This window comes from Ochotona princeps, chromosome 6 (assembly GCF_030435755.1).
Source record: "Ochotona princeps isolate mOchPri1 chromosome 6, mOchPri1.hap1, whole genome shotgun sequence".
Classification (NCBI taxonomy): Eukaryota; Metazoa; Chordata; class Mammalia; order Lagomorpha; family Ochotonidae; genus Ochotona; species Ochotona princeps.
The window spans coordinates 78,943,632-78,969,539 of NC_080837.1; the positions used below are offsets into that span (position 1 = coordinate 78,943,632).

A 25,908-nucleotide genomic window follows, 5' to 3' on the forward strand; every position below is an offset into this window, starting at 1 on the left:
CGCTACTAGAGGAGGAGAGACAAAGAGATCTTCCATCTACCAGTTCACTCCCCAGATGTCCCCAACAACTAGGTCTGGGCCAGGAACTTCATCTAGCGTCCCACATGGGCAATAGGGGCCCATGCACTGGGGCCATCTTCTGCTGCTTTCCCAAGCGAGTAGCAGAGAGCTGGATCAGAAGTGGAACCCCCATGACACAAACTGACATCCATGTGGGATGCCGGCATAGTGAGTACAGGCTTTCCGGGCTGCACCAATCAGCTCCAGCCTCGGGCTCGACTATATTCACCGATTTATATAGACCAGCCTTCCGTAAAGTATTATGAATATAGTTCTACTGTGACAAAGTCAGAGAATTGAAACCCAAGCATTTAAATTTGAGATGAGCTAAGACGGTTGCAATAAAGATGTCATCATTGCACATGATGATATAAGGTCAGATCAGTCATGAAAAACTCATGACAAGAACTGGGAGCTGGGGTCCCCTTGACGCCCCCCCCATGCTGCAACTCATTCCAGCTGAGTGAATATAAACACAGACCCCGGATTTCGAGCCCCAACTTCTCCACGTGAGTGAGCAGAAGGAATCCACAGCCCCTTCCAGTCAGACAACATAGGGTAAAAGCAGGTAGCTGACAGGAAAGCTGTGTAAGAAAGAGTGGCTCCTCCACTCATCTGCTTGGGGAGCTGGTCCTATGTCCCTCCTCAGGCACCAGAACTCAGGGATGCTCCCGCTCCTTTATGAAACGGTGCAGTAGTCGTCTGTCAGCTACTCTGTCCTCGCCCATCCCTCAAATCATGTCTAGATAACTTGTACCTAACGCAAAGTAAATGCTATGCAAGGGTTTGCTTACTAACAAGGAAAACATACGCATGTGTTCACTACAAATGCCCTGTTTTTCCCCAGATATTTTCAACCTGCAGTTGGTTGAGGCCATGCGTGTGGCACCTGTAGATGCAGAGGGCTGCCTGTGTCTGTTTTAGGGTGTCCACTGAGTACCAACTTCGACCCCAGAATTCCTTTGCCAGTTCTCCCAGGTGTGGCCCCTCCCTCCATCCCCTCTACATTGTTCCTGCTCCTTGCTGGTGGTGTCTCACCAGGTTTCCCACGGGGCTACTGCATTTAGTTTGCAGCGGGGAGGTCATTTTTTGGCTTGTTTGCTTTGCAACATCTCAGTTAAAGGCTTCTGAACGGAACCTCCACTCAAGGGCTGACACTATTCAGGCAGCAGTAAGTGTCCCCTTTTAGTCCCTTTGGTTTCCTGCAACTTTTCTGTGGCAGAAAAGTCTTCTCAGAACTGACACATTGAGGGCAGACTTAACAAGCCAAGAGAGGCCTTCTTCTGTGCTGATTGTTCTAGAACATTCTTCTGCTGCACACTGGTGGCAGACTGACAGACAACGACATGCTTATGTGCCTGCAGGATGACGAACCTCCCACAAAAGGGAAGAAAAAGAAAAAGAAGAAGAAGGAGGAGGAGATTGACATCGATGTGGACGACCCCGCCGTGAGCCGCTTCCAATACCCCTTCCACGAGCTCATGGTGTGGGCTGTGCTGATGAAACGTCAGAGGATGGCCATCTTCCTGTGGCAGCGAGGCGAGGAGAGCATGGCCAAGGCCTTGGTGGCCTGCAAGCTCTACAAGGCCATGGCCCATGAGTCCTCTGAGAGCGAGCTGGTCGATGACATCTCCCAGGACCTGGACAACAACTCCAAGTGAGTGTCCACAGGGACCCCAGTCCTGGGACCGGTCCCTCCGAGGGAAGGCCACCAAGGTGCTGCTCATTTAAGGACACTTAGGCTAACACTTGCTTGCAAGTCACTTTGTCTGTCACCTCACTCTGTTCCCTCTGTGCCTCTGGGATGTACTTGGGCTGTCTGTGGTTTCATTTCCTGCCATCTCACACAAATTTCATTGCAAAGAAACACAGGCTAACAAGGAGGACACCGTTAGCAAGCCCATGCCCTGGACAGAGTGTCCAGCGGCCTTCTCAGTTCTTTCTCAGGTGGGCTGGGCTAGCCAGAAAGGACTGGAGTTCATGTTCCCCTCTCCTCCAGAAAGTATGACTCTGGTTAGCCAGCGTCCCAAGAGGGTAGCCATGGCTGAGAAGCATGGAGTGCCCTGTTATATTCCAAAACAGTTCCTGGAGTGGTTGCTGTGGCTCAGCAAGTTAAGCCCCCACTTGGGATACTTGCATTGCATGTCAGACTGCTGATTCGAGTCCTGGCTGCTCCACTTGTAGTCCTGCTTCCTGCTAATGTACCTTGGAGGCAGACAATGATGGCTCAAATGCCTTGGAACCCTGCTACCCACATGAGAGACCTGGATGGAGTTGTGGGATCCTGGCTTTGGTCTGGCCCATCCGTGGCTGTTGTGGGTATCTGCGATGTGAACCAGAGGATGGAGGCCTCTTCTCTCTGTCTCTTTCTTTCAAGTAGATGAAAATACATAAAGATAAATATTTTTTCAATATTTATTTTTACTGGAAAGTCAGATTTTATAGAGAGAAGAAGAGACAGACAGAAAGATCTTCCATCTGCTGGTTCACCACCCAATTAGACACAACGGCTGGAACACAGCTGATCTGAAGCCAGGAGCCAGGATACTGTTCCAGGTCTCCCACGTGGGTGCAGAGTCCCAAGACTTTGGGCCGTCCTCTACTGCTTTCCCAGGCCACATGCAGGGAGCTGGGAGGAAAGTGGAGCAGCCAGGACATGAACTGGTGTGCTTATGGAAAGCCAGTGCATTTAAGGCAAGAACTTTAGCCACTAGGCTACTGTGCCGGGCCCCAAAACAACATTTTTCTAAATGGCTCCTTTTCTCCTAAGCCTCCTGGAACTACAAGGAGCCTCTCCTTGATTATTTACTGTGAAAACCTGATCACACTCTTGGAGGTAAAAGTTGCAGAAGCCTAGAGGGTCCTCTATGACTGGGGGACCTGAAGTTGGGGCCACACTGAGCCTCCAGCAGGTCAGGAGCCACAGGCCACAGCCTCCCTCCCAGCACTGCTCCCCATGGAGGTTCCTGTTCCAGTCTGAGTCTCTGCTTTCCTGTCCCCACAAGGAGAGGACAGCAGTTTGCCCTGTGCCTGCACTTTGCCACCAGAGCTTGTTGGGACTGAGTGGCGATCTCCAAGTACCTTACGTACAAAAGTGGAGCTTGGCAATTCCAGCATAACTTCATAGAAACACATATGGGCAACAGGCAACAGTCAACATCTAACTCCTTTGTTTTTGGAAGCTTTTGTTTTGGACCTAATGATTTCTACCAGTACTAGCTTACTTCCTAAACACTAGGCATCCAAGGCATTTAGAAATGGGGGTATGTTCCCGTGGGTTCCACAGTTTTTTTTTAAAGATTTTATTCATTTTTATTGGAAAGCCGGATATACAGAGAGGAGGAGAGACAGAAAGGAAGATCTTCCATCCGATGATTCACTCCCCAGGTGAGCCGCAACGGCCGGTGCTGTGCCGATCCGATGCCGGGAACCTGGAACCTCCCTCTCGGGTCTCCCACATGGGTGCAGGGTCCCAAGGTATTGGGCCGTCCTCGACTGCCCTCCCAGGCCACAAGCAGGGAGCTGGATGGGAAGCAGAGCTGCCGGGATTAGAACCGGCGCCCATATGGGATCCTGGGGTGTTCAAGGCGAGGACCTTAGCCGCTAGGCCACGCTGCCAGGCCCGGGTTCCACAGTTTAACCCTTGTTTCCAGGAATATTCACCAAGTGACATGTCACTGTACAGCCTAGAATCTGGGCTCAAAAGGACTGTAGACAACATCCTCCTTCAGGCCCTGCCCCCACACCTAACTCTTCCACTCATTGATCAACTAAAATGTCCCATACAACAGGAGACCCAATAGCAGAGGAGGGGGAATCACAGTTGGAACTGGACACAAGCATGGCTGTCATCAAATAATGAAATCAGAGCCACGTGGAAAACAGAATAAACTTATTGTTAAAAAATTCGGCTAGTGCCACCTTCCTATGCTCCTCTCACCCCTTGCTCTGAGCTCTATGAAAGCTTGTCTTTCTGTTTTGCAGCACCAGGATGCTGAATCATCAATGCATTCTTGAAGGGCAATGTGTATAGTATCTGACATATGTCGCTTCATTGCTTCACAAACGAAACACATGGACACAACTGGCTCCCAGAACAAGAAACAGACCGTAACTGGCAGCCACAGATCCTCCTGGTGCCCACCTTCTCCCTGCCCCAAAGGCAACTGCTATTCTGACCTCCATGCCACCGGTGTTGTCTTGAACCCTTTGCTGTGCTCTGTGTCTGTCTCAAGGAGATGGACAAATCTTTGGGAAATTTGAGAGACAGGACTTTATCTTCTCATCTCTGTGTTCCTGAGGCCCATCGGGCAGACTTGGGGGTCACTCTAAATTCGTCTCTGCAAGAAGGACGACCAGCACCCCTCCCAACCAAACACATAATTGCCTACCCTGCTGCTCCCCTTTTGGGAACTTTTGCTTGACTTTTTTTTAAAAACAAAAAGATTTATTTATTTGAAAGGTAGAATCACAATACAGAAAGGTGAGATAGAAAGATGGGGGGAAGAGGGAGAGAGAGAGATCTTCCATCTGTTGGTTCACTCTCCAAATGGCCACAATAGCCAGAGTTGTGCAGAGCTTAAGCCAGGAACCAGGAGCTCCATGCAGGTCTTCCATGTGGGTGCAGCAGCACAAGCACTTGGGCCATCCACTACTATTTTTCCAGGGCACCAACAGGGAGCTGGATCAGAAGTGGTGCAGCTGAGACTCAAACTGCTATCCATATCAGATGGAAGCTTACTGTGCCACGCCACAGTGCTGGGATCTTTTACTTGCTTCTTGCTTAGAGGTTCTGTGTCCAGTGGCTTAATCTGCCCCTGTAGACTTGCCTGTCTAAAAAGAACTGCTGCTGGCCATTTGGCTCCACCTCCAACATTATCTCTTTCTCCAGAGACTTTGGCCAGCTTGCAGTGGAGTTGTTAGACCAGTCATATAAGCATGATGAGCAGATTGCCATGAAACTTCTGACCTATGAGCTGAAGAACTGGAGTAACTCCACCTGCCTCAAACTGGCCGTTGCAGCCAAACACCGGGACTTCATCGCACACACCTGCAGCCAGATGCTGCTGACTGACATGTGGATGGGAAGGCTGCGAATGAGGAAAAACCCTGGCCTGAAGGTACATGTGATGTGGCTGTGAGCCTGGTAAGGAGGACAGTGACAAGGGAAGCCAGTTGAACTCTCACTCTTTGCTAGACTGAGCCAAGACTTCCGGTTGGTTATTTCACTTACTCTTGGTTAGTCCATTCTTACTCATGACTTTGCTTCCTGCCATTTAGTCATTTGTCATCAACAGTTTAAAAATATTAAATGGAAGATCTTTCTGGAAATAAACAATCTCTAAGTTTTAAATCGCCTGTTACTCAGATCAACAGGATGACATCTCACACAGGCCCAATTCATCCGGTCCAGGACATGACTCATCTCTTGGTACCATGTATCCATACTGTATACACCATCCACCTGGTAGTTCCTCAGTAGCCCTCTGAGTTATTGGATTGGCTGTTGTGCCACTGTACTGCGTGTGTTCAAGTAACCCTCATATTACTGAATACTGACCCCGAAGCGCAGGAGTAGTGATGGAAAGGTGATGGGACATGTGATGTGGCAATGCTGCAGGTCACACAGGAAAAATGTAATATAGCTAAGGTTTGGCATCATCCATGATTCAGGCATGTATACATACCTGTCTTGGAATGTGTCAGTCAGTGGTGACGGGGGCTACTGTAACTCTCTGGGCACATGAAAGAGATATTACAACAATTTGCACAATCCTAAAGTTTTATGATTAAATAATTTTTCCAGGATCTGAGCTGGCCCATATAGGAACAGGACCTGTTCGCTGATGTTGAATGCCAGAGCCCCACCCAGCCAACATGACTGGCTTTTACAAACTATTTGGACAGCCATTGCCTACATATGGAACTCCCCATAATTCTGCACCCTGAACTGGTCACCTGCTGCCTTTAAAACAGGACTGTGAATTCTGTTCCCTTCTTGTTTATTTGAGAGGCAGCCAGGAGTACATTCAGGGAGAGAGAGCTCCCATCCACTGGTTTACACCCCAAATGCCCACTATGACAAGAACTGGACCAGGATAATGCCCAGGAGCCAGGAACCCAATCTAGATCTTCCAAGTGGGTGGTAGGGGCCTGATTACTTCAGGCATCACCTGCTCCCTCCTAAAGTCTGAGATGGCAGGAAGCTAGAATAGCAGGGGTCAGATTTGGGAATTCAAGCTATGTATTCTATTGCGGGATGCAGGCCATCTTAAGTGGTAGTCTTAATCACCAAGCCAGACACCCACCCCTGAACTCTCTGTGGATTCCCTTACAACTCTGAAATTACATGACATTATTTCAAATGGCAATGTTTTCATTATGTGGAATTTATAAGAGAATATGAAGCTGTGAAAGAGTTTGAGAAGATATGTCAAAGAGAAAAATGTACTGCTCTCCAATCTTAGCTCTGCCATTTACCACTATTAACTTGGTTATGTTGAGAAGAGATAAAATCTGTAGATACTCCAGCTACTTAATGGCAATACTGCACCTATTTTACGGCATCACTATGATAGTAAAGCAGATAATATGAGGATACTCAATAAAGTTCATGGAAAACTCATACTAGGAAAAAACTTGCCATGGATTTCAATTTTTTTCTTCTTCTTTTTTTGGCACCAGAATAAACTCATCTTTCATTTCCATTTTCCCTGAACTTTTTGAAGTGACCTTGTATATGTCTGTGTATACATACATGTACATGAACATGTATGAGTATGTAATATTGTGTGTCATGGTCTGGAAAATAGAAGGCACCCCACTTCTTAAAAGTATCTATTTGTGTCTGTCCACTTTTATATAATATACTGTGCTGAAACAAAACATAACTTTGAATGTTAATAACTAATAGCTTTTGGAATACTCAGGGTAAAAATATCCCAAAGGCTTTAAAGAAAATAAAGCAAGTCATTCACAAAGGGAGGAACATCAGGCTGGCTTTGGACTTCCCATCAATAGTACTAAAACCTAGCAGGTAGCAGTAGGGCAAGGCCTTCACGGTTCTGAGGGGCAAACACTTGGAACATACATTTTTTTAGTCTAGTCCTGCTATTTAAAAGCATGAGGGATGAATATCTATTTCTAACAAAGTCTACAGCTACATATTTTCTACATGCAGAAAAATTACTTCAGCAGGTATTCTAGAGGAAGAAAATCAGGGGGTATGTGGTGGTGGGTTGGGGAGGGATAAAAAATTACAAGAGAAAAGGGAGATGTGGTATGCAAGAAACAAGCCCTGCATTTTTCACAACCCCATACCAAAGCCATGAAGCAGGCTGATGGGCAGTCATATTAAATGGGTGCCAAGTAGGTGGGAGGCATTCAAAGAAGAAAGTATCCAGAACAGAAATGACTCCTACAAACAGACTGAGAAGCCACAAAGCATCTCGCATATGGGTTAGGGAAACAAAAGCAGTTTATAACAGTTACTTAACAGGAATAAAAGGGGACTCGCAAATTTGAGAAAAAAAGAAAAGAAGCCAAAGAGGCTAAAGCCGAAGTTCTCTTTCCACCGACTCGTTGCGGTCCCTTGATATTCGCGGTCACATTGTCTGTAACGCACTTTTGATCTCTAGGCGTCACCATCACATTTTATTGACTTATTTCTGCTATGATATTTTAATTTAAAGATCTGTACACTCTGAAATTAACACAGGGATTTCACTTGTCTAAGTCAGGATCGTGTACAGCACCACTCACCATGATCCTAAGAAGTTCAGTGGATATTCTTGAGTTTCTCACTGTCTGCCATTCTACCCAAGCAGCAAACACAGAAAGTCATCAAACACTGGAGCAGGAACCCACAGAGGGCTTCTCGGTTATTAGTTACTGGCTGATGTTAACTGCATATTAAAATGCTGACAGTACACTCTGGACCAGGTCTCAAGAATTGTTGCTCAATTCAACAGTGCCAGCATTCCAACTTTGTTAAACCTGGATGGACTTAAATGGACTTCTCTGGGGTGGCACTCTGTAGGAGGCAGTTGAAAGCCGCAGTGTTAATTTGCATAATATTGCAAGAGAGATTTTTACTTATTTTTTAGCCCTAGGATATGCAACTGGCAAAAGCAGAGGCTACACATCCAGTGTTACTGCTAGGAAACATTCTTCACCCATCAATGTTGTACGTACATAAAAACGGTGTACTGTGTGCTTTAATACATCCTATCCTTTGTAGTGGAGTACTGGCACAATCACATACCTCCTAAAAACACCACTATTTTAGCATGATAAAAGAAAGCCCATAGAGCTTCTGAAAACTGCCAACAATGCAATGCTGTGGCTTACCCATGGATTTGTTTCTCACTGTTCACAGGTTATCATGGGGATCCTTCTACCCCCAACAATCTTGTTTCTGGAATTTCGCACTTATGATGATTTCTCCTATCAAACATCCAAAGAAAATGAAGATGGCAAAGAGAAAGAGGAGGAGAATATGGTCAGTGGCACCTTTGATCTTGAGCGCATTGGTTTGGTCTCATTTTCAAAATTGCTGAGGTTTTCTCGGGTCAAGAATTTAGAAGCCTCTTTAACTGCACATGCAGTCATTTGGATGTTGGTATCTGTGGGGAATGGGCTGCAGGACTCTCAGTGGGTTCCAAACTCTGCAGATGCTCAACTCCTTATATGGAATGGCATGGCATTTTGCATATAACCTAAACACATCCTCCTGTTTGCCTTAAATCACTTCTAGAGGGCTTGTAATCCCTAATACAAGGTAAAGGCCACATACATTGTATTGTCTGGTGAATGATGCCAAGAAAGAAAGGTCTAGACATGTTCCATGCAGGTGTGATCATTTCTATTCAGGTTTTTTCAGTCCCTGGTTGGTTCTGTGTGTAACTTGAGGCTACCTGGAGGCAACCGTATTTTCATAGTTCTTTCTTTATTAAGGTGCCTGAGTGCTGGGGTGTGCTGCACTTTCTCTTTAACAACCCACTTGCCATGTGCTGTGCTGTTTTCCAGGATGCAAGTGCAGATGCTGGTTCCAGAAAGGGGGATGAGGAGAATGAGCACAAAAAACAAAAAAGCATTCCCATTGGAACCAAGATCTGTGAATTCTACAACGCTCCCATTGTCAAGTTCTGGTTTTACACAGTAAGCCTCCTCCTTAGCATGTGCCATGTAGCATGTTTTGGACACTTAGATATGTTGAAATCAAGAGAGATTTCAAGGGTAGAGAAAGTGTCTGAAAATTCACTGAATTAAATTGAATTATGAAAACAAAACTGGGATTAAGAACTTTTACAACTGGATCGAATACCTTGACATAGGTGTACAAATATTTGCATCCTAGCTAGCTCCAAATATACAATTTCATAAAGCAAATTGGTTGAATTCTTTCTGCTTAAGATTTTTATTTATACTTTTAGCAATACACCCTTAGGGAAATGCAGTTTTATTTTTAAATGCACTGATGATTAATGTTTAAAGAACAAGCTCATGGATGCCATTGTTCACTAAACTGTGGGGCTACTAAAAGGCATGACTGAACCCAGATCATAAACTCCTAGGGTAAGGGTAAATCAAGGCCCTCTCTCTTAAGTGTCCATCAAACTGATCATTTGGCTACACACCACCCTTTGGCCTCCCCAGGTGCCCAGGGGCACCCCATGGTGTGGCTCTCTGATAACAAGAGCAGGAGAAAAAAAGTGGATAAACTACAGTGTCTCTAGGGGAAAATTTCCCATCAGAGATGGCCTAGAACTGTGGCTCAGCAGCCATGTCAGTCTGGAAGACCAAGACTGCTCATCAAACTGAACACCAAGCCCCAGGTGACATCAGGCAGACTCCACTGCTGCAGTTCCAATGTTGACCAAACAGTGACAAGAGATAGGACATGGTGCCAAGTCGAAGGACACGAAGCAGGCAATGAGTGATGGTGAGCAGGGGGCAGAAAAAAGCTCTGGGTTTAAGTGGACAACTTCAGGGTCAGTAACAGGCCTGGACATCCAAGCTCTTGGCAGCCACAGCTGATAATGCAGTCAAAATCAGTACTGGCAGAGGCCTGGGATGTGGCAACCTGCAGGAGCACTCAGCCATTGTGCACAGGGCACACAAGAAGGCAGGCTTTGAGACCCACAGACACAGTCCGGTGCCCATCCTAGACTCACTGCACATAAGGGAGGGTACAAATAGGTGCCGGTTTCCCAGAGATTCTGACACAGACCAGTGGTTGAGAGAACCCTGGTGTTAACCCTCCAGCCAGAAGAAGGCAGTGATCCAAGTCTGTTTTTGATTGTTATAACAGAATACCTGAGACTGGATCACTTACAAAGAAAAGATGTTGATTTTGGCTCATCGTTCTGGACCTCCGAGAGTAGATGAGAGAAAGGACAACCCACAGTCATCAGAACTAATGAATCTATCCCCAAGAGAACTAATACTTCCCAGAGACAGCATTAATCTATTCCTGAGAGCTCCTTCCGTAGGATTAAACACTTCTCATTAGGCCCCTGCAAAGCCTCAACTTTGTTACCCTAGTGATGAAACTTCAACATGAGTTTGGGCAAACCTTGGCAATAAGTGATTACAAAAAGTTTTACCTGTATCCTGGTGAAGCTTATACCACTGGGAGAGAAGACACCATAAAAACAACTTATAAAGTCACAAATACATAATTGCTGGGACCCCTCCTCCCAGACTTGAGGGGAAGCCCATGCCAGGGAAAGACGCTGCCTCGGAACCAAGCTGAGTCAACCTGGGACAATCAGCTTCAGGCAGCCTCCCTCCACTCTCCACCCCACCTCCATCTCTCCCTCTTTCCTCGCCACAAAGATTGGGACCCTCTTGGGTCAGCTTCATAAGCTTGGCCAGACAACTTATCCACACATTGTCAGCAGTGAAAGATTCTAGATGGAAGTCAGTGAGACAGGGAGGAGTAAGCAACATTTTTCAACTTCCAGGAATGCAGAAGACACACCAGAAAATGATGACAAAGTCCTCCTATGTGTCATAACTCTTGCAACTTCATAATTTCCCTAGGAGGATGATGGAATCGATAAATATGTCTTCCTGTGGAAAACAAAATTCCATGCCCGAGTCCTGCTGTAGTGTAAAATGCCTTGCCACCTGCCTCCAACTTCTCACTCTGCACTGATGATTTTCAGTGAGGGCTGCCTCTGATGAGTCAGTCTGGTTGGAAGTAAAAATCCAATTTAAGAGATGTTATCAACCTGAAAATAGTTTCAAAACTTGACTCCAACATGAGCCCCCAGTCCCGAAACCCAAAACATGCCACCCATTTTCCTTTGTTTCAGATTTCCTACTTGGGCTACCTACTGCTGTTTAATTACGTCATCTTGGTGCGCATGGACGGCTGGCCCTCCCTCCAGGAGTGGATCGTCATCTCCTACATTGTCACCCTGGCACTAGAGAAAATACGAGAGGTGACTGCTGTGGTCTCGTTCTGGTCCCAGTCACTGCTGGCCTCAGTCTCAGACAGGGCTTTCTTATTGCCAAAGTATTTCAAGCAAATATGTGCTCTGGGTCTCACTCTTTGAGGTGTCACAATCCCAAGTTGATTCTACTAATTTGTTTCAGATGTATATGCCTTCTCCTTCCAATTGAACTTGGGCTTGTAAACCATAACAGAGGACAAAATAAATAGCAATTAGTAATAAAAACAGGACTGAATGCATATTGGCTGGACATTTTGGCTCTGTTTTTCTGAGTCTTGAAGCTAAAACAGAGATTTTTGTAACTGAAAACTTGCACAGTGCACACTTGGACCTGTGTGTGAGAGACTCATGAAACCAGGTCTCTCTGTGAGAGGGAGAGAGGTGGGGACCGAGGACAGGTGAGAGGAAGGGGCTGGGCAGTGGGCCTGTGCTTTCTCTTCCTGACTTAATTCTGCAGAGGATTCAAGGTAGACTGGATGTCACAGAGTCTGCCCCACCTTGATCAGAGGTTTCGGAAAGAGGCGGCTCTAGTTGCCCAAAGGGGACAGATGTGGGCCTCACAGCAGTGCCTACATCAGATAAGGTGGGCACACCCACTTGGTGGAAGGATCCAGGGGATCTGGGTGGGGCCCAGAACCATTAACAGAAGGAACCAGATTTCCAATGAAAAGCAGGTAAAAGAAGGATAAAAGAAAAAAAAGAGGGATACCTTCTCACATAAGACTTACAATGCAAAGGTTTTAAAGCTCCAAGAGGGCAAGCTGCAGGAAACAGATGAAATATGGGCCAGATCCCTTTCTTTCTGATAACCATGCTCAGTTTTAATTCCCCATATATGCTTATAAAAAGAAAGCAAGCTTGTATCTGTAGAAGCAGAAACACAAACTTAAACTGAAGAAGTGCACAGTTGTTTCAGCGCAATAGTCTAGTGGCTAAATCCTTGCCTTGTACACGCCACTGGGATCCCATATGGGCTGATGTGCACAGCTTCTAAAGCTTGTGAATCTCTTCAGGTTTGGCTGAGACAAGCACTGCCCTATCTCACCCCAGGAGCTCCCTGTCTAACCAGATAACAGCTGTGCCCCAGACTACGTAGTGCCAAGTGGTGCCTATCGAGCCCACTCAGTGCACGCCCATGCGTGCTGCTTGCTAAATAGTTTGCATTCCTCTCAGTGGAAGTCTCCTTTTAATCAGCATTGATTTTGAGAGGATAATCTTGCATGTGGGGAACACCTGGTCCCATTTTCCCCTGACTTCCCCCATCTAAGTGGCAGAGGGGTCGCAACAACTCAGCATTTTTGCTCCGTTCCACCATCTCCCTGGGATGGATTGCACCTCTGTGGCACTGTGTAAAGATGATCCCTGCTCTAGCGTGTTCTTCCTGTAGAAGCCCCAAATGTGCCCTTGCAGGCACCTGTCCAGATCATTAGAAATCAAATGGCAGCTCTTTTCATTATGGCCAGAGGGAGAGAATTGAAAGCATTTCCTGAGAGTGTGAAAGCCTGAATTTAAGATCACAGGGGAGCTGAGGCATTTCCCTTTCTAGAGTTTTCTCTGCCTGTCATTAGCATCCAGAGGTCTTGAACAGGAAAGGGACCAGATGTCCTGGAATGTTCCACCGGGTTTATCTGCTTCCCAGGACTCTAAGAAGACAAGGCTTTCCAAGACTGCACTCTCTTGTTTATTGTTCTTTGGCTTTGTTTTCAGATTCTCATGTCAGAACCAGGCAAGCTCAGCCAGAAAATCAAAGTTTGGCTTCAGGAGTACTGGAACATCACAGACCTCGTGGCCATTTCCATGTTCATGATTGGAGCAATCCTTCGCCTGCAGAACCAGCCATACATGGGCTATGGCCGAGTGATCTACTGTGTGGATATCATCCTCTGGTACATCCGTGTGCTGGACATTTTTGGAGTCAACAAGTATCTGGGACCCTACGTGATGATGATTGGAAAGATGGTTAGTAATGACAGCTTGGCAGCAACCAAAGATAACACTGGCTACAGTTAAATGTGAGACCAGGCCTTGGGGAGGCTTCCTCACATTTCATTTGGTATTTCCTTTGCAGTTCCTTCTTTCCTCCCTCCCCCCTCTTTTTTTATTTGAGCTGCTGGAGAAGAGAGAGACAAAGAAAGCTACCATTTGCAGGTTTACCAGCCTCCAAATGTCCACAACAGCTGAGGTTGGGCCAGGTTGGAGCTAAGAGTCAGAAAATCAATCTGTGTCTCCCAAATATGGTTGGCAGGAATCCAGTCACTTGAGCCATCACCTGCCCCTCCCCGGCTCTGCGCTGGTGGGAAGCTGCACTGGTGGTAGAGCTGGGACTAGAACCTAGGTAAACTGATGTGGGCATCTTAACAGCCAGACGCAAGTTCACTATCTGACAAAATTCAACCAAAAATGAGGGTTGAGGGCTCACTATTTATCTATATGTACACACACACACTTCTCAGTACACACTCAAACCATACCATCTTTCTTTTTCTGTACCATATTTAAACCATATAATGATGAAATAGTTTTGCTAATAAGTCTACTTTGACAGTTAGATAAAACATCTTCCTCTTTTGTAAGATTTGCTTCAGATAACTTTCTCAGGGCATAGAAGAGTACTAAGTGTTGACAAAACAGCAATTTAGCAGTAAAAGAGGCAGCTCAAAATATTTGTACTACATTCTGTTAGTTAGAAATCTATTTTCAGCATTCTTTAGACACAGGGATCTGGATCTGATGTTTCACAAGGTTACGTCCGAAATACGTACTGGATGATGGATAACCTAACCTGGAGCAGAAGCCCCCAGAAAAAAATCGTTGGTTCATGTGGAGTAGGCAGTAAAGGAGCAGTAATAGCAAATCCACACTGGTGTTTACTTCAGGACAGGTCACAGAACATGAAAGTGAAAATAAGCCAGCAGGTCATCCATACATTGCCTAAAATAGTCTCTATTAACTTCTCCCAGGAGAAAGGAAGACTCTTCGGTTTCAAAATAATTCTTCATAGTGTGAGTGATGGTGAGCTAAGGATATAAGGCTTAGTTGATTCCAGTAAAGACCCTTGTCTTCACGGATGGTCAAAATTAGGAATCATACCTGTTTCATCCTCAACAGTAATCAGTGGGTTGTTTACCATGAATGTTCAGCGGTTCTATAGCAAATAGATGAATAATGGTGTACATCCTCAATTTATCGTCTTTTCACCTCCACCGGTATCTCCTCCTTTGACTCCTTAACTTCCCTTAGAAATACTCATCCTTTTTGGATAATTCTTCCTTTTGTCCACTGGCAGCTTTAGTTAGTGAAGGTACTTCTATGTATGGGAAACAACAGAAGAGATGCAATAAAATTTCAGTGTGGACAAGGAGAGAAATGTGGAATAAGACAAATGCAATGTATAGAGTAGGAAAAATCAGTAGCTTGTGGGTGGGTGGCAAGAAACAAAAGGAGGCTTCCTTTAGCCTGATTAAGCACTTGTGAGAAACCAATAGGAGTATGAAAGAGACCTATGTTCACTCTACTCAGATGATCGACATGCTATATTTTGTGGTCATCATGCTGGTGGTGCTGATGAGTTTCGGAGTGGCCCGGCAAGCCATCTTGCACCCAGAGGAGAAGCCTTCTTGGAAGCTGGCCCGAAACATCTTCTACATGCCCTACTGGATGATCTACGGAGAGGTGTTTGCAGACCAGATAGACCGTAAGAATAGAATTCATAGTAAGACTCTCTTCCCTGCTTCCTCGGCAGATGATCAGTTCCAAATTAATGGAGCAGCACACATTAATTTGGAAATAAAGTAGTTTTATTCTGTACTGTATTTTTTTTAACTTTTTTTTTTTTTACATTTATCTATCTTCATGTTTTATTTGAAAGGCAGAGAGACAGAAAGAAGAAATCTTGCTTCTAGCTGCTGGTTCAGTCTTCAAAAGATCCTAACAGCCAGGGCTGGACTAGCCAAAAACAAGAGCCTAGAACTCCTTCCAGGCCTCCCACGTGGGTGGCAGGGTCCTAAACACCTGGGTCACCACCCGCTACCCCCCAAGGTTTTCATTAGTAGGAAGATGAGCGGGATGCAGAACCAGGACTTGAACCCTGCAATCCAATATGCGATACAGGTGCTCTAAGTGGCAATTTAAGTCTGTGTCAAACATGCCCCTGCGTCAGATTATTTTAGGCATAAAACTGCAGAATGCAGATTTGGAAACACCATTTATTTTACTCTAGGTCATTCGATAGAATCTTGAAAGTTTCACTTCCCTGGTGACCGATTTTGTTGACATCCTAACTGCATGATTGTGGTTTCTGTGCCAATACCTCAGCTTTCCTTCAACCCCAGTATCTTTCCACCTCAAGATAAAGTAGATAGTGGTTATTCCAGTAGATCAAAATAGCACAGCAGTGCAACTGATACCTCATATCATTCTTTCTTTAAAAAGCCATCAAAGCCAATTTTCCAACAGTTATCCATTTCCTCTTCACCAAAAAATAAATACTTCAGTCCTGTTTCCAACATTTTAACGTACTACTGTACTGTGTGACAAAGCATTAAGCAGGGCAGCATCTTTGCTGCCTTCTCCTTACATATGAAAACACAGTTGTCGGGGGAGAGGGAGAGACAGAGAGGCAAAGAGAGATTTTTCTTCTGTTGGTTCACTCCTGAAATAGTTCCAACAGTGAGGCCTGAGTCAGACCAAGGCCAGGAGCCAGGAACTTCTTTCAGATATCTCACATGGGTACAGGGGTTCAAGCTGGATCAGAAGTGGGAGCAGCCAAGACTCGAACTGGTACCCATATGGGATGCGCAGGGTTACAGGCAGTAGCTTGACCTGCTATGTCACAGAGGAGCCACTATTTTCAATAACATCATGATATTCAGGTTTTCAATTCTTGATCTGCTATCCAATCATTTTATATCTATTTGTGATTATGAGGTGTTTGTGTTAGAATACAAAGAATTCCTGACTGGTTAACCTGTAAATTGAAATGATCATCTGCCTGTAACATCATTAAGTTTTCACAATATTTTAAATTAGCAAACTTTTGCTTTTGTTTAAGACATATGGTAAAATAAATATGAAACATAGTTCCTAAAATTAATTCCTATGATTTTTCCGAAGAAATCACTGTTTCCATGTATGAACCTGAAATTTCCAAGCTGCAAATAGTTGTAATTCTTGACAATGAAAGTTCTTGTGATGTTCAATCATTTGTCTCACTTTTCTCTCAGTTGTCTTCTTTTCTTTCCCCTCTTCTGTTACAAATAACAAAAATAATTCAATAAAATCTCCGGATGTCCAATCACTGTAAAGTCTACGCCATGGAAATTAATCGTAAGTTTATAAGGACTTAAATCTTTTACTTCCTGAAAAGTGTTTATTAATTAATCACTTCCTTTGTTGACTACAGAGAGTCCTACACAACTTCCCAGGATTTTTCCTGTTTGCTGGTATCCATAGCTTTTTAAACTATAAGCTAAAAGTAAGAATATTATAAACACAATGTTGGGATGATCATCCTAGCTTTCCCCACTTTGGGATATAGGTTCCTACGACAAAGGTGGCATTTCAAATGAACAGAAAGAACAATAATTTCAAATATGTCCCCAGAATAATTACCAATTAGTGAGAGGATAGGCGATCCTGATCCTACAACCTACAAAAATTTTTTTTTCATTTAATATACAAATGAAAGAAAACAAACTAAATACAAAACAAACTTTGTAAAATAATTAGAAAATAAGGTAATTTTCTTAACAGGTGAAACATAGGAAGAAATATACAGTTTGTCCGCTTAAATCATAGAGGCTGTTATATACAAAAAACACAATAGATGTGAAACATTTACAGACTTAGAATGACTGTCTCTTATCACAGATGTGAATTTCTTACCTTCTTTGCAGAGGTATTTTTCACATGGAAAAATTTTGCTTATAAAATAAGAAAATTAATTAGATTAATTTAATAGTCTTTTTAAAAACACTTGTCAAACCTAAAGGGACCCCCTTTTCTTTCAGCTCCTTGTGGTGAAAACCTCTATGATGAGGATGGCAAGAGGCTGCCTCCCTGCATCCCCGGAGCCTGGCTCACGCCAGCCCTCATGGCCTGCTACTTGCTGGTAGCCAACATCCTGCTGGTCAACCTCCTGATTGCTGTTTTCAAGTATGTCATTACTGACATCTGTGTGCTTACTGCTCCTTCTTTCAGTAACTTTCCTTTCTTTTTAAAATCCTATTATTTATTTGTTTTGTTTATTTACTGAAAAGGCAGGTTTACATCCGCTGGTTCACTCCCCAAGTGGCAGTAAATGGCCGGATCTGAGCTGATCCATGGCCAGGAGCCAGGAGCCTCTTCCTGGTCTCCCATGCGGATGCAGGGTCTCAAGGCTTTGGTCTGTCCTCTACCACTTTTCCAGGACACAAGCAGGCAGCTGGATGGGAAGTGGAGCAGCTGGGACACAAACTGGTGCTCATATGGGATCCTGACACGTGCAAGGCGAAGATTTAGCCACTAGACCATTGCACCAGGCCCCTAGAGATTTTTAGTTTAGTCCCCATAAATCTCGCACATGACCATAGACTTCAAAATGTTCATATAAAAATGTGATTAGATAATATTTTTCTTTGGTGCAAAAAATCAAAATGCATGCATGCTTTTTTCATAATACTTATGAACTTTTTGAAGAGCTCCTATATGTACAATTTCAAGTATTTTTTGCACAAAATCAGACATACATTTTATTCCATCTCCCATGAATTTTCTAAAATATTCTTATATTGCAGAGAATTTTACTAGGGTTGAAGCAGAATTTTTTTGAATTTTCTTTTGGTTTAACTTCAGTCTTATTGCATTCATAAATCAAGAGTTGTGACCTAAATTTAATCCTGGTTAATATTTTACCACAGTAGCATGTATTTTATCTAATAAAAATAGTGCTTTAAAAGATTAGCTATTTCATTTTGAAATTCAGGGTTATAGATGGAGACACAGAGAGTGATCTTGCGTCCACTTGTTCACTCCCCAAATGGCCACGATGGCCAGCACTAGGCCAGGCTAGGCAGGAGCTTCATCTGGTCTCTCACCTGGATGGCGGCAGTCCAAACACTTGAGCCATCTTCCACTGCTTCCGCCAGGTGCATCAACAGGGAGCGAAATCAGAGGCGGAGAAGTAGGACATAAAACTGGTGCCCATATGGGATGCCATTGTCACAGAGCGTGGCTTTCCTGGTTATGGCCTATGAGGATATTCTCTAAGGTGAAGGTCTCCTGAGGCAGAGAAGATTTGGTCTGTAATGCTATATAAAATAGCTTTCATGAGGCAGAAGATACAATCACTTTTATCTGGGGTGGGAGAAGGGCTTACATTTTTAATCCAAGTTCCTTACAAAACTCTCTTCTTGTGCATGATGTATTGAATACGTGGACTACACCGAATAAATTCTTTAAAATGACCTTAGCTTCTAAGATAAAAAAACATGAAGTAAGAAAATCCTTCCAAGAAATGTAAAGTCTTAGAAGGGCATTGGAGAGAATCTGGTTCAAACTGCTGCCTTTTAGAGATGAGAAAACCCACCCTTGCTGAACGACAATACACCGCGTGCGTAACTGCCTCCTGCTGCTAAAGCAAAGCCAGCACCCATCTCACAGGCAGGGCAACGCACCTTCCGTCAAATAAGTTCAACAATTAATCCATTCAGTTCCCAAACACTTCTAAGTGCTTCACTGAATGGCTCTCACACTTCTAAATATGCAGCTCTCATAAATATATGCGTCAGTAGGCTGTGGTATGATTTTCTAAAAAGTAGCTGGAAGCAATGTTAAGACATTTGATCGTCATGCATCTCAGTGAGACTTCCTTGAGCGTAGGTAATTCACATTGGCAGTACCAACTGGCAGGAAAAGCCCATGTTAATGTGCATTTTTCATTCCCGTGTGAGTATATTTGGTTGTCCAGGAAACAACAAATCACTTGTTTTGTTTTTTAATGTTTCCTTTTGAAGCAACACCTTCTTCGAAGTCAAGTCCATATCCAACCAGGTGTGGAAGTTCCAGCGCTACCAGCTCATCATGACGTTTCACGACCGGCCGGTCCTGCCGCCGCCCTTGATCGTGCTCAGCCACATCTACATCATCCTGACGCGGCTCGGGGGCCGCTGCCGCAAGAAGCGGGAAGGCGACCAGGAGGAGCGCGACCGTGGGCTCAGTACGTGGGGGCCTCGCACGTCCCCTTTGGGCAACCGTGCAGCACTCCCACAGCTGTGCTTTCCCAGAGGGGTTGCCGTTTTGGGTGGGTTCAACACCAGTGTTGCACACGCCTCAGTCACGAGGCGTGCTGGGAGCCCGCCGGTCTCACGCGCCCGCCCCGTCCCCTCCACAGAGCTGTTCCTCAGCGAGGAGGAGCTCAAGCGGCTGCACGAGTTCGAGGAGCAGTGCGTGCAGGAGCACTTCCGGGAGAAGGAGGACGAGCAGCAGTCATCCAGTGAGGAGCGCATCAGGGTCACGTGCGAGAGGTGCGGCCCTGGGACCTTCCCGCCTTGGGGTGCGGGGATGCCCAAGTCCCTTCAAGTATCCCTCTCCCAAATCACGTTTCCTCCACAGTGAGAAAGTTGTATATTATGTTTAGAAGTAACACTTATTGTATATATTCTACTCCATCCCTCACCAAAACAAACAAAAACCCCTGACAGCGCTTGTCCACTCTCAAACCCCACAAATGGGAGCCACAATGTGGGGCGTTAATGGGGGGAACAGGCAGCACCAGGAACCAGCTTTTCCTGTGGACCACCTAGTCTGGTGGTCCCGTGAATCTGATCTCTTGCTTCCCCCCACATGTCCCTCCCAGACTCTGGTGCTCCCCCGGAGCTGAAGAGCTGAGAGGGGCGCAGTGGGCATGAGATGTGTGTCCCCAGGGAGGAAGGAAGCCGGTAAAGTAGGCCAGGCTCAGTCTTCCACTGACGCATTTTAAGTTCCCAGAAAAGTCAGCCTGTTCCACACTGTGTGCAGAATGAATGCCTGTGTTTGACTCAATGAATGGGTAAAGGAAGGCAGGTCAGGGAGGGACAGAAAGAGGGACATTTTCCAAACTGTAATGCCCTGTCCTGATCTTGGCCCTGGACACACATTGTTCCAAGGAATTCAACTAAGACTGAGCCTAGGAAAAGAGACTTGCCTAATATCCGTGAGCACCAGGAGAGCTTCCTGACCCAGACTTGCATGTGTGCAATGACAACAAAAAGATACTTCAGCACATGGTTCCCAATCAGTGGCCCCAACAATTAGCAGCAGAATTTCCAGATACACCTTACAATCTCCCTGCTGCGTAGTGTGGTCGTTGACTGGGCCCCGTTCACCGGAGGGGAGACGCCCTCTGGCAGCTGCTGGTCCCTGAGCCCTCTCCTCTCCTAGACCCTGACACCTTGTAATCTAACCAAATCTGGCCAGCTGAGCTCAAGGATTGTCTACACTGGCTTTTGGCCTTCATAGATGACAGTTTCAATCAAACCTGAAGACATCTGTTTGCTATCCCAAAACTCATTGCTAAGCTTCCAAAATATGAAAAAGATTTCTTCCTAAGATTAAGTGCTCCACATAGGTAATATAAAATTTCCACAGTTTAGTGAGGCATTAACCGGAATGTAATCTTAGCCAGTTATTTACAATGGAAATTGTGTTCTGCCCTGCTCAGCCCCCCTCCCTTCTCTCTTCCCCTAGCATTGTTTGGATTTTTACCATTCTTGAGCCAAGTCTCCAAGAATGTAGTTATCAGGTCACTACCAAACTGCATTTTTCTCTAGGGGCTCAGTGCACATGAAATAGCAATGAAAGTGCAGGGCAGCAAAAACATGCTACTTCCTGTTTCCCTTGGCTGGGCTCTCCAAGAGCTGAAGGGGCACATTCCTGCCCCTCCATTTCCTTTTATTGGCCTTGTCCTGGCTGACTCACAGGTGAATGTCTGAACAAACTGAGGAACAACAAAAGCAGCTTTCCTTCCCTCTTAACCTGGCCAGCCCAGGAGCAAGGAATAAGGCAAAAGGAATGGAAATATTGGTGATTCGTACCACACTTTGCACACCTGTGACTGCCCTGAAGCTCCATCTTTGGAGTACACAGCCATTCCTGCTGTTTCTCCAATCTCCTTTGTTTCTTATTTTCTGCATCTTCACTTAATGATCTGTCGTTTTCTCTGTGGTACCTTTCACAGTGGTGCCTAGTTACGGAGCATGTTAGTGCATTCATTCATCCTTGCCCTCTTTGTCGGCTGTCCCCTTTTCATCCCTGGGCCCATGTTTCTCATGATGCCCTCCTACCGCTTGTGTTCACCCAGTACATCTCACCATAAGTCACACTGTGCACAGGAAGTATCCAGTGCTTATGTGCAGGAACTAAATTCATGGCTCTTTCCCAAGCTTGGAAAGCTACCCCTTAAACTGGCTGTTTTTATTATGAAGTTTTAGCATTTGTAACACCCACCCCTCAAGACATTTGCAATGTGACTCAGTGGTGCAGCAGGTATTTAACCCAAAGTTTACCCATCACACCCACTGAGGTATCTCAAAGGCATTGCACTCATGGTTTTCTCCCATTTTTGGACATCCTTTCCTGGGCTCTAGGCTCTAGTAATGGCACCACCATTCCGCTAGCTGCACAAGATAACCATGAGCAAGTCATTGGGGCACCTCCCTCCTCTTCACCGACAATTATCAGGTTCTGCGTACTCCCTCTCATGGTTAATCATGATCCACCCACTTCTTCCCATCTCTACCACTAGCACTGCTTCAAGCTTCCATCAGTTCTGACTCCACTCCTGAGTCTGTTCCTTGGCTGAGTTTTCTGTGTTGGTTTTAGCTCTTTCACCCCATGCTGTCCTCCTTAGAGTCTAGTCAGGTCCTCTGCTCCTGCCCCCTCAGCTGCACTGAACAGTCCCTTGGTGATTCCCACCACTCTCAAGCCTACAAGGCCATGACATCCTACCAGCCGTACCCTGAACTAGCTTCCCTCTAGCAGGTGTAGCACTTCATTTCTTGGCCTTCCTGCCTGCCCTCCACATAGCACCCTTCCCCCCACAGAGATATGTATGTACTGTCCCCCCCTGCCTGGTACACCTTGGTCCTTTTTTCCTTCTCATCCTTTGGTTTTCTGCTCAAATGCCAAGATATCACTTCCGGGAACCAAGAGGTGGTGGGATAAGACTATCCCATAGATAACTTCTGCCAGCATGCCCAAATTAGAACTTGTCAATCTAAGCACTCTAATCTCTGCAGACCTCATGAATACATGGTGTCACGAATCCTTCTCCATCGCCACTAGAAGGACATCTCTGCATCTTCTAAAACTCTGCTGTTGAACACAAGTGCTCTTTCTTTGGTTCAGCAACCTCAATCACAGGTTCAAGAGTAATTAGGAGGCAAGTACTGTGGCCCAGTGCGTTAAGCCTTCCTTATCAGTGTGCAGATTTGAGTCCGGCTCCTTGGCTTCTGATCCAGTTTCCAGATAATCCAGCTTCCTTGGAGGCAACAGATGATGGTTCAAATGCTTGGGCGCCAGACACCCAAGGAGGAGACCCAGATGGGGTTATGGGATCCCGGCTTTGGCTGGCCCCATCCTAACTGTTGCAGGCATTTGGGAAGTAAACCAACAGATGGAAGATCTCTCTCTCCTCCTCCTCCCTCTGTGTGTGTGTGTGTGTGTGTGTGTGTGTGTGTGTGTGTGTGTTCTGCCACTTTCTTTCAAGTAGATGGAAATATAGGAACTTTTTTTTTAAAGAGCAGCTGGTTGAAAAGAATCTTCCTTGACAAAGTTTTGTCAGGGATTTAAGCTTTCTCACAAACCACAGGATTATGCTACCTAGTGTATTTTCCTTTTTTCCATGGCTTCAAAGTGTTGAACACCAAGCTTAATATACAATATGTAATAATTATTAAAATAAGTATATGAGGGAATTTCAAAACATTCACTGATATTGCATATCAAGAAAAAACTATGCATGAATCTCAAAAAACTTTTTGCATCAAAACAAATTTATCTTTTGATTCCGCATCTATGAACCTTTCGAAGTACTCTCATATTAACATAGACTTCAAAGCATGAGGCCATAGATGGCCAGCCCTTTATTCTTTGTCTTTTTTCATTTGTGTAACTTTTATTTGTGTCTGACATTTCAAAACATTTAAAATGGAACTCCTAAATTGTGCACTTTAAATGTAGTTGGCCTGCACTTAAGGCTCTTAGAGTAGCCTAAGACCTCAAGTTATGATTCCCTCAAAACCTCAGAGTTGAATTTTTTTTTGTCAAACTCATCGATCTGGGCTTCCTGTAGTCCTGACAAGAAGTTAGCAATTCATGGCTTTGAGATGATATTGAACACTCTCTTCTCATGTGGTAAGGAAGAGAAGAAACTGGTAAGAGACACTAAAAAGGAGATATGATGGTAACTTGAAGCAGAACTGAAAGAGGGGTTGGTCTCAGAAAGGGACTGGATGATGGTTCCAGTGCAGGTGTGGCCCTAGACAAGTGCACAGTCATGGAGGATCACATGATGCCTTCATCTTTTGGATTACTAGGAGTCAACATTGCTTGGATGGAAAAAGGATAGGAAAAAAAAATTTAAGGTTTTAATGTGTGCAGTAAATTAACACTACTGATCCTTTCCTACTTCGAGAGACAATTCAGAAATGCTTACATCAGGAAGATATAGACAAAATAAATGCCAGTGTTATTAGTATTAAGAGCTGTTTTGGAGGATGTGGCTTGGTTCTTATCAATCACACATGCAGAATCAGGTATGGCCTGAGACAAAACGAGAACCATCTTTCTTGCAGGCAACTGGCTCCCAAAGACAGGATCAGAATGAGAAGCATATGATGTCCTATGCCCCAAATTCCAATCTATAAAGCAGTCCTCCCCAAGAATAAAGTTAGGGCTAGAGTGAGATCAAGAGCTTACATTAACAGAAAGACCAGGAGCTTAGAAAGAAAGCATGGGAAGCAGGTGGTGGTGGTGATAGTATCCCTAAGAGAGCCAGTAGGGAGGAATCAAGTCCAGTGAGTTCACTTTTAAAAGCAGAAGTGAGATAACCAATGGGATGGAGTGCTTTCTTTGGTTCAGCAACCTCAATCACAGGTTCAAGAGCAATTAGGAGGCAAGGAACCGACTATGAATGACCCAACTAAACAGCCATAACAAGACCTTGAATAGCATTGTGTCACTGTGATTCTCATGACATTCATCAGTCAACTATCCAAAGGCAGGGATAGCACAGCATGTGATGTGGAGGCTGAAGGGGGCCTGTCAACCAGTTAGGAGGGATGCCACAAAGATGCCCTGCTTGGAAATGGCAGCATGCACATACAAGGTCACTACAAAACACTTGTAGAACAGTGATATTAAAAGATAGGTTTTATCTTAGCACACACAATCTTGAAATCACTGCTTCTTTTTCATAATACATATTGTTCGCCTTTCTGAAGACCCTTCAATACATTGATTTCAAAAGTCTTTGTATCAAAATGAATTCCATTTTTCATAGTTTTACAAGTCTTAAGAATTTCCTTGGTAAAGCAAGGCACCATTAATCTTTGGCCATTAGGAATTGGTGCTAATGTGTTAGAATGAGGGAGAACCTAGGATATGAATATGAGCTTCATTTAATGGATGATTGTAGAGCCTGGCCTGAACAGAAAGCAGGACATGGCAAGAAAGGGGCTGATGATTTAGATGACTTGAATTCTAGAAAACTGGCAGTCTGAGGGACAGCCAAGTGGGTCTATACAGAGGTAACACAGAGCTAGACTCTCAGACAACTTAATATTCTTTCAGTAACTGATCAATATATTAGCTTCACAAAGAATAAGAAATGCATTAGGTTGAAGGCTTGATTCGTGTTGTTTCAGGATTGGTCTTTGTTGAGTCTTCCACTTGTAAAACTCCATAGGAAAGAACAAGACTCTGGCCTGAGTATTCTCTCTGTAATTACTGAATTTAAAGGGCAGCTATGTATGAGGAAGTACATGAAAATTAAAATAGCTGGATGTAAAAATTAGAGGGGATTAGACAACTTTATGATCTTTAGATTTGGAATGAAATTACAGGGTAAGAAGTCTTAGAACACAAGTTTAGAATACCACAGGATCTTGAAACACGGGTTTTCTCAAGTATGAACTGGATCTAGCTCCATTAACATCGTGTTTTTTTATGTTAACATTTAACTCTCTCATCAAGGAAATGTTCCCATGTAATTCATCAGATGCTTGCAGGTGAAGGGTGAGGTTTTCTTGTGAAAAGATGACTACATGTAAACCAAGCCTGAAAAACTAGCTTACTACAGAACTCCAAATGTCTATATCTTGTCCTTGGGAATGATACACAGGGAGTCTTACTGTAGCAACATGAATTTGTA

The 25,908-nt window shown here is 44.6% G+C and overlaps 1 protein-coding gene across 1 annotated transcript in view; it reads left to right on the plus strand.

Annotated features, from left to right (window-relative positions):
- The window catches only part of TRPM1 (transient receptor potential cation channel subfamily M member 1), a 117,624-nt gene that overhangs the window by 84,321 nt on the left and 7,395 nt on the right, over window positions 1–25,908 (plus strand). The window contains exons 17-27 of the mRNA XM_058665416.1: window positions 1,425–1,717; window positions 4,952–5,180; window positions 8,438–8,560; window positions 9,088–9,219; window positions 11,382–11,510; window positions 13,230–13,481; window positions 15,042–15,216; window positions 16,827–16,847; window positions 17,531–17,675; window positions 19,514–19,716; window positions 19,891–20,023. Of these exons, the coding sequence (XP_058521399.1) occupies window positions 1,425–1,717; window positions 4,952–5,180; window positions 8,438–8,560; window positions 9,088–9,219; window positions 11,382–11,510; window positions 13,230–13,481; window positions 15,042–15,216; window positions 16,827–16,847; window positions 17,531–17,675; window positions 19,514–19,716; window positions 19,891–20,023 (1,835 nt within the window). The remainder of the gene's footprint in view (window positions 1–1,424; window positions 1,718–4,951; window positions 5,181–8,437; window positions 8,561–9,087; window positions 9,220–11,381; window positions 11,511–13,229; window positions 13,482–15,041; window positions 15,217–16,826; window positions 16,848–17,530; window positions 17,676–19,513; window positions 19,717–19,890; window positions 20,024–25,908) is intronic.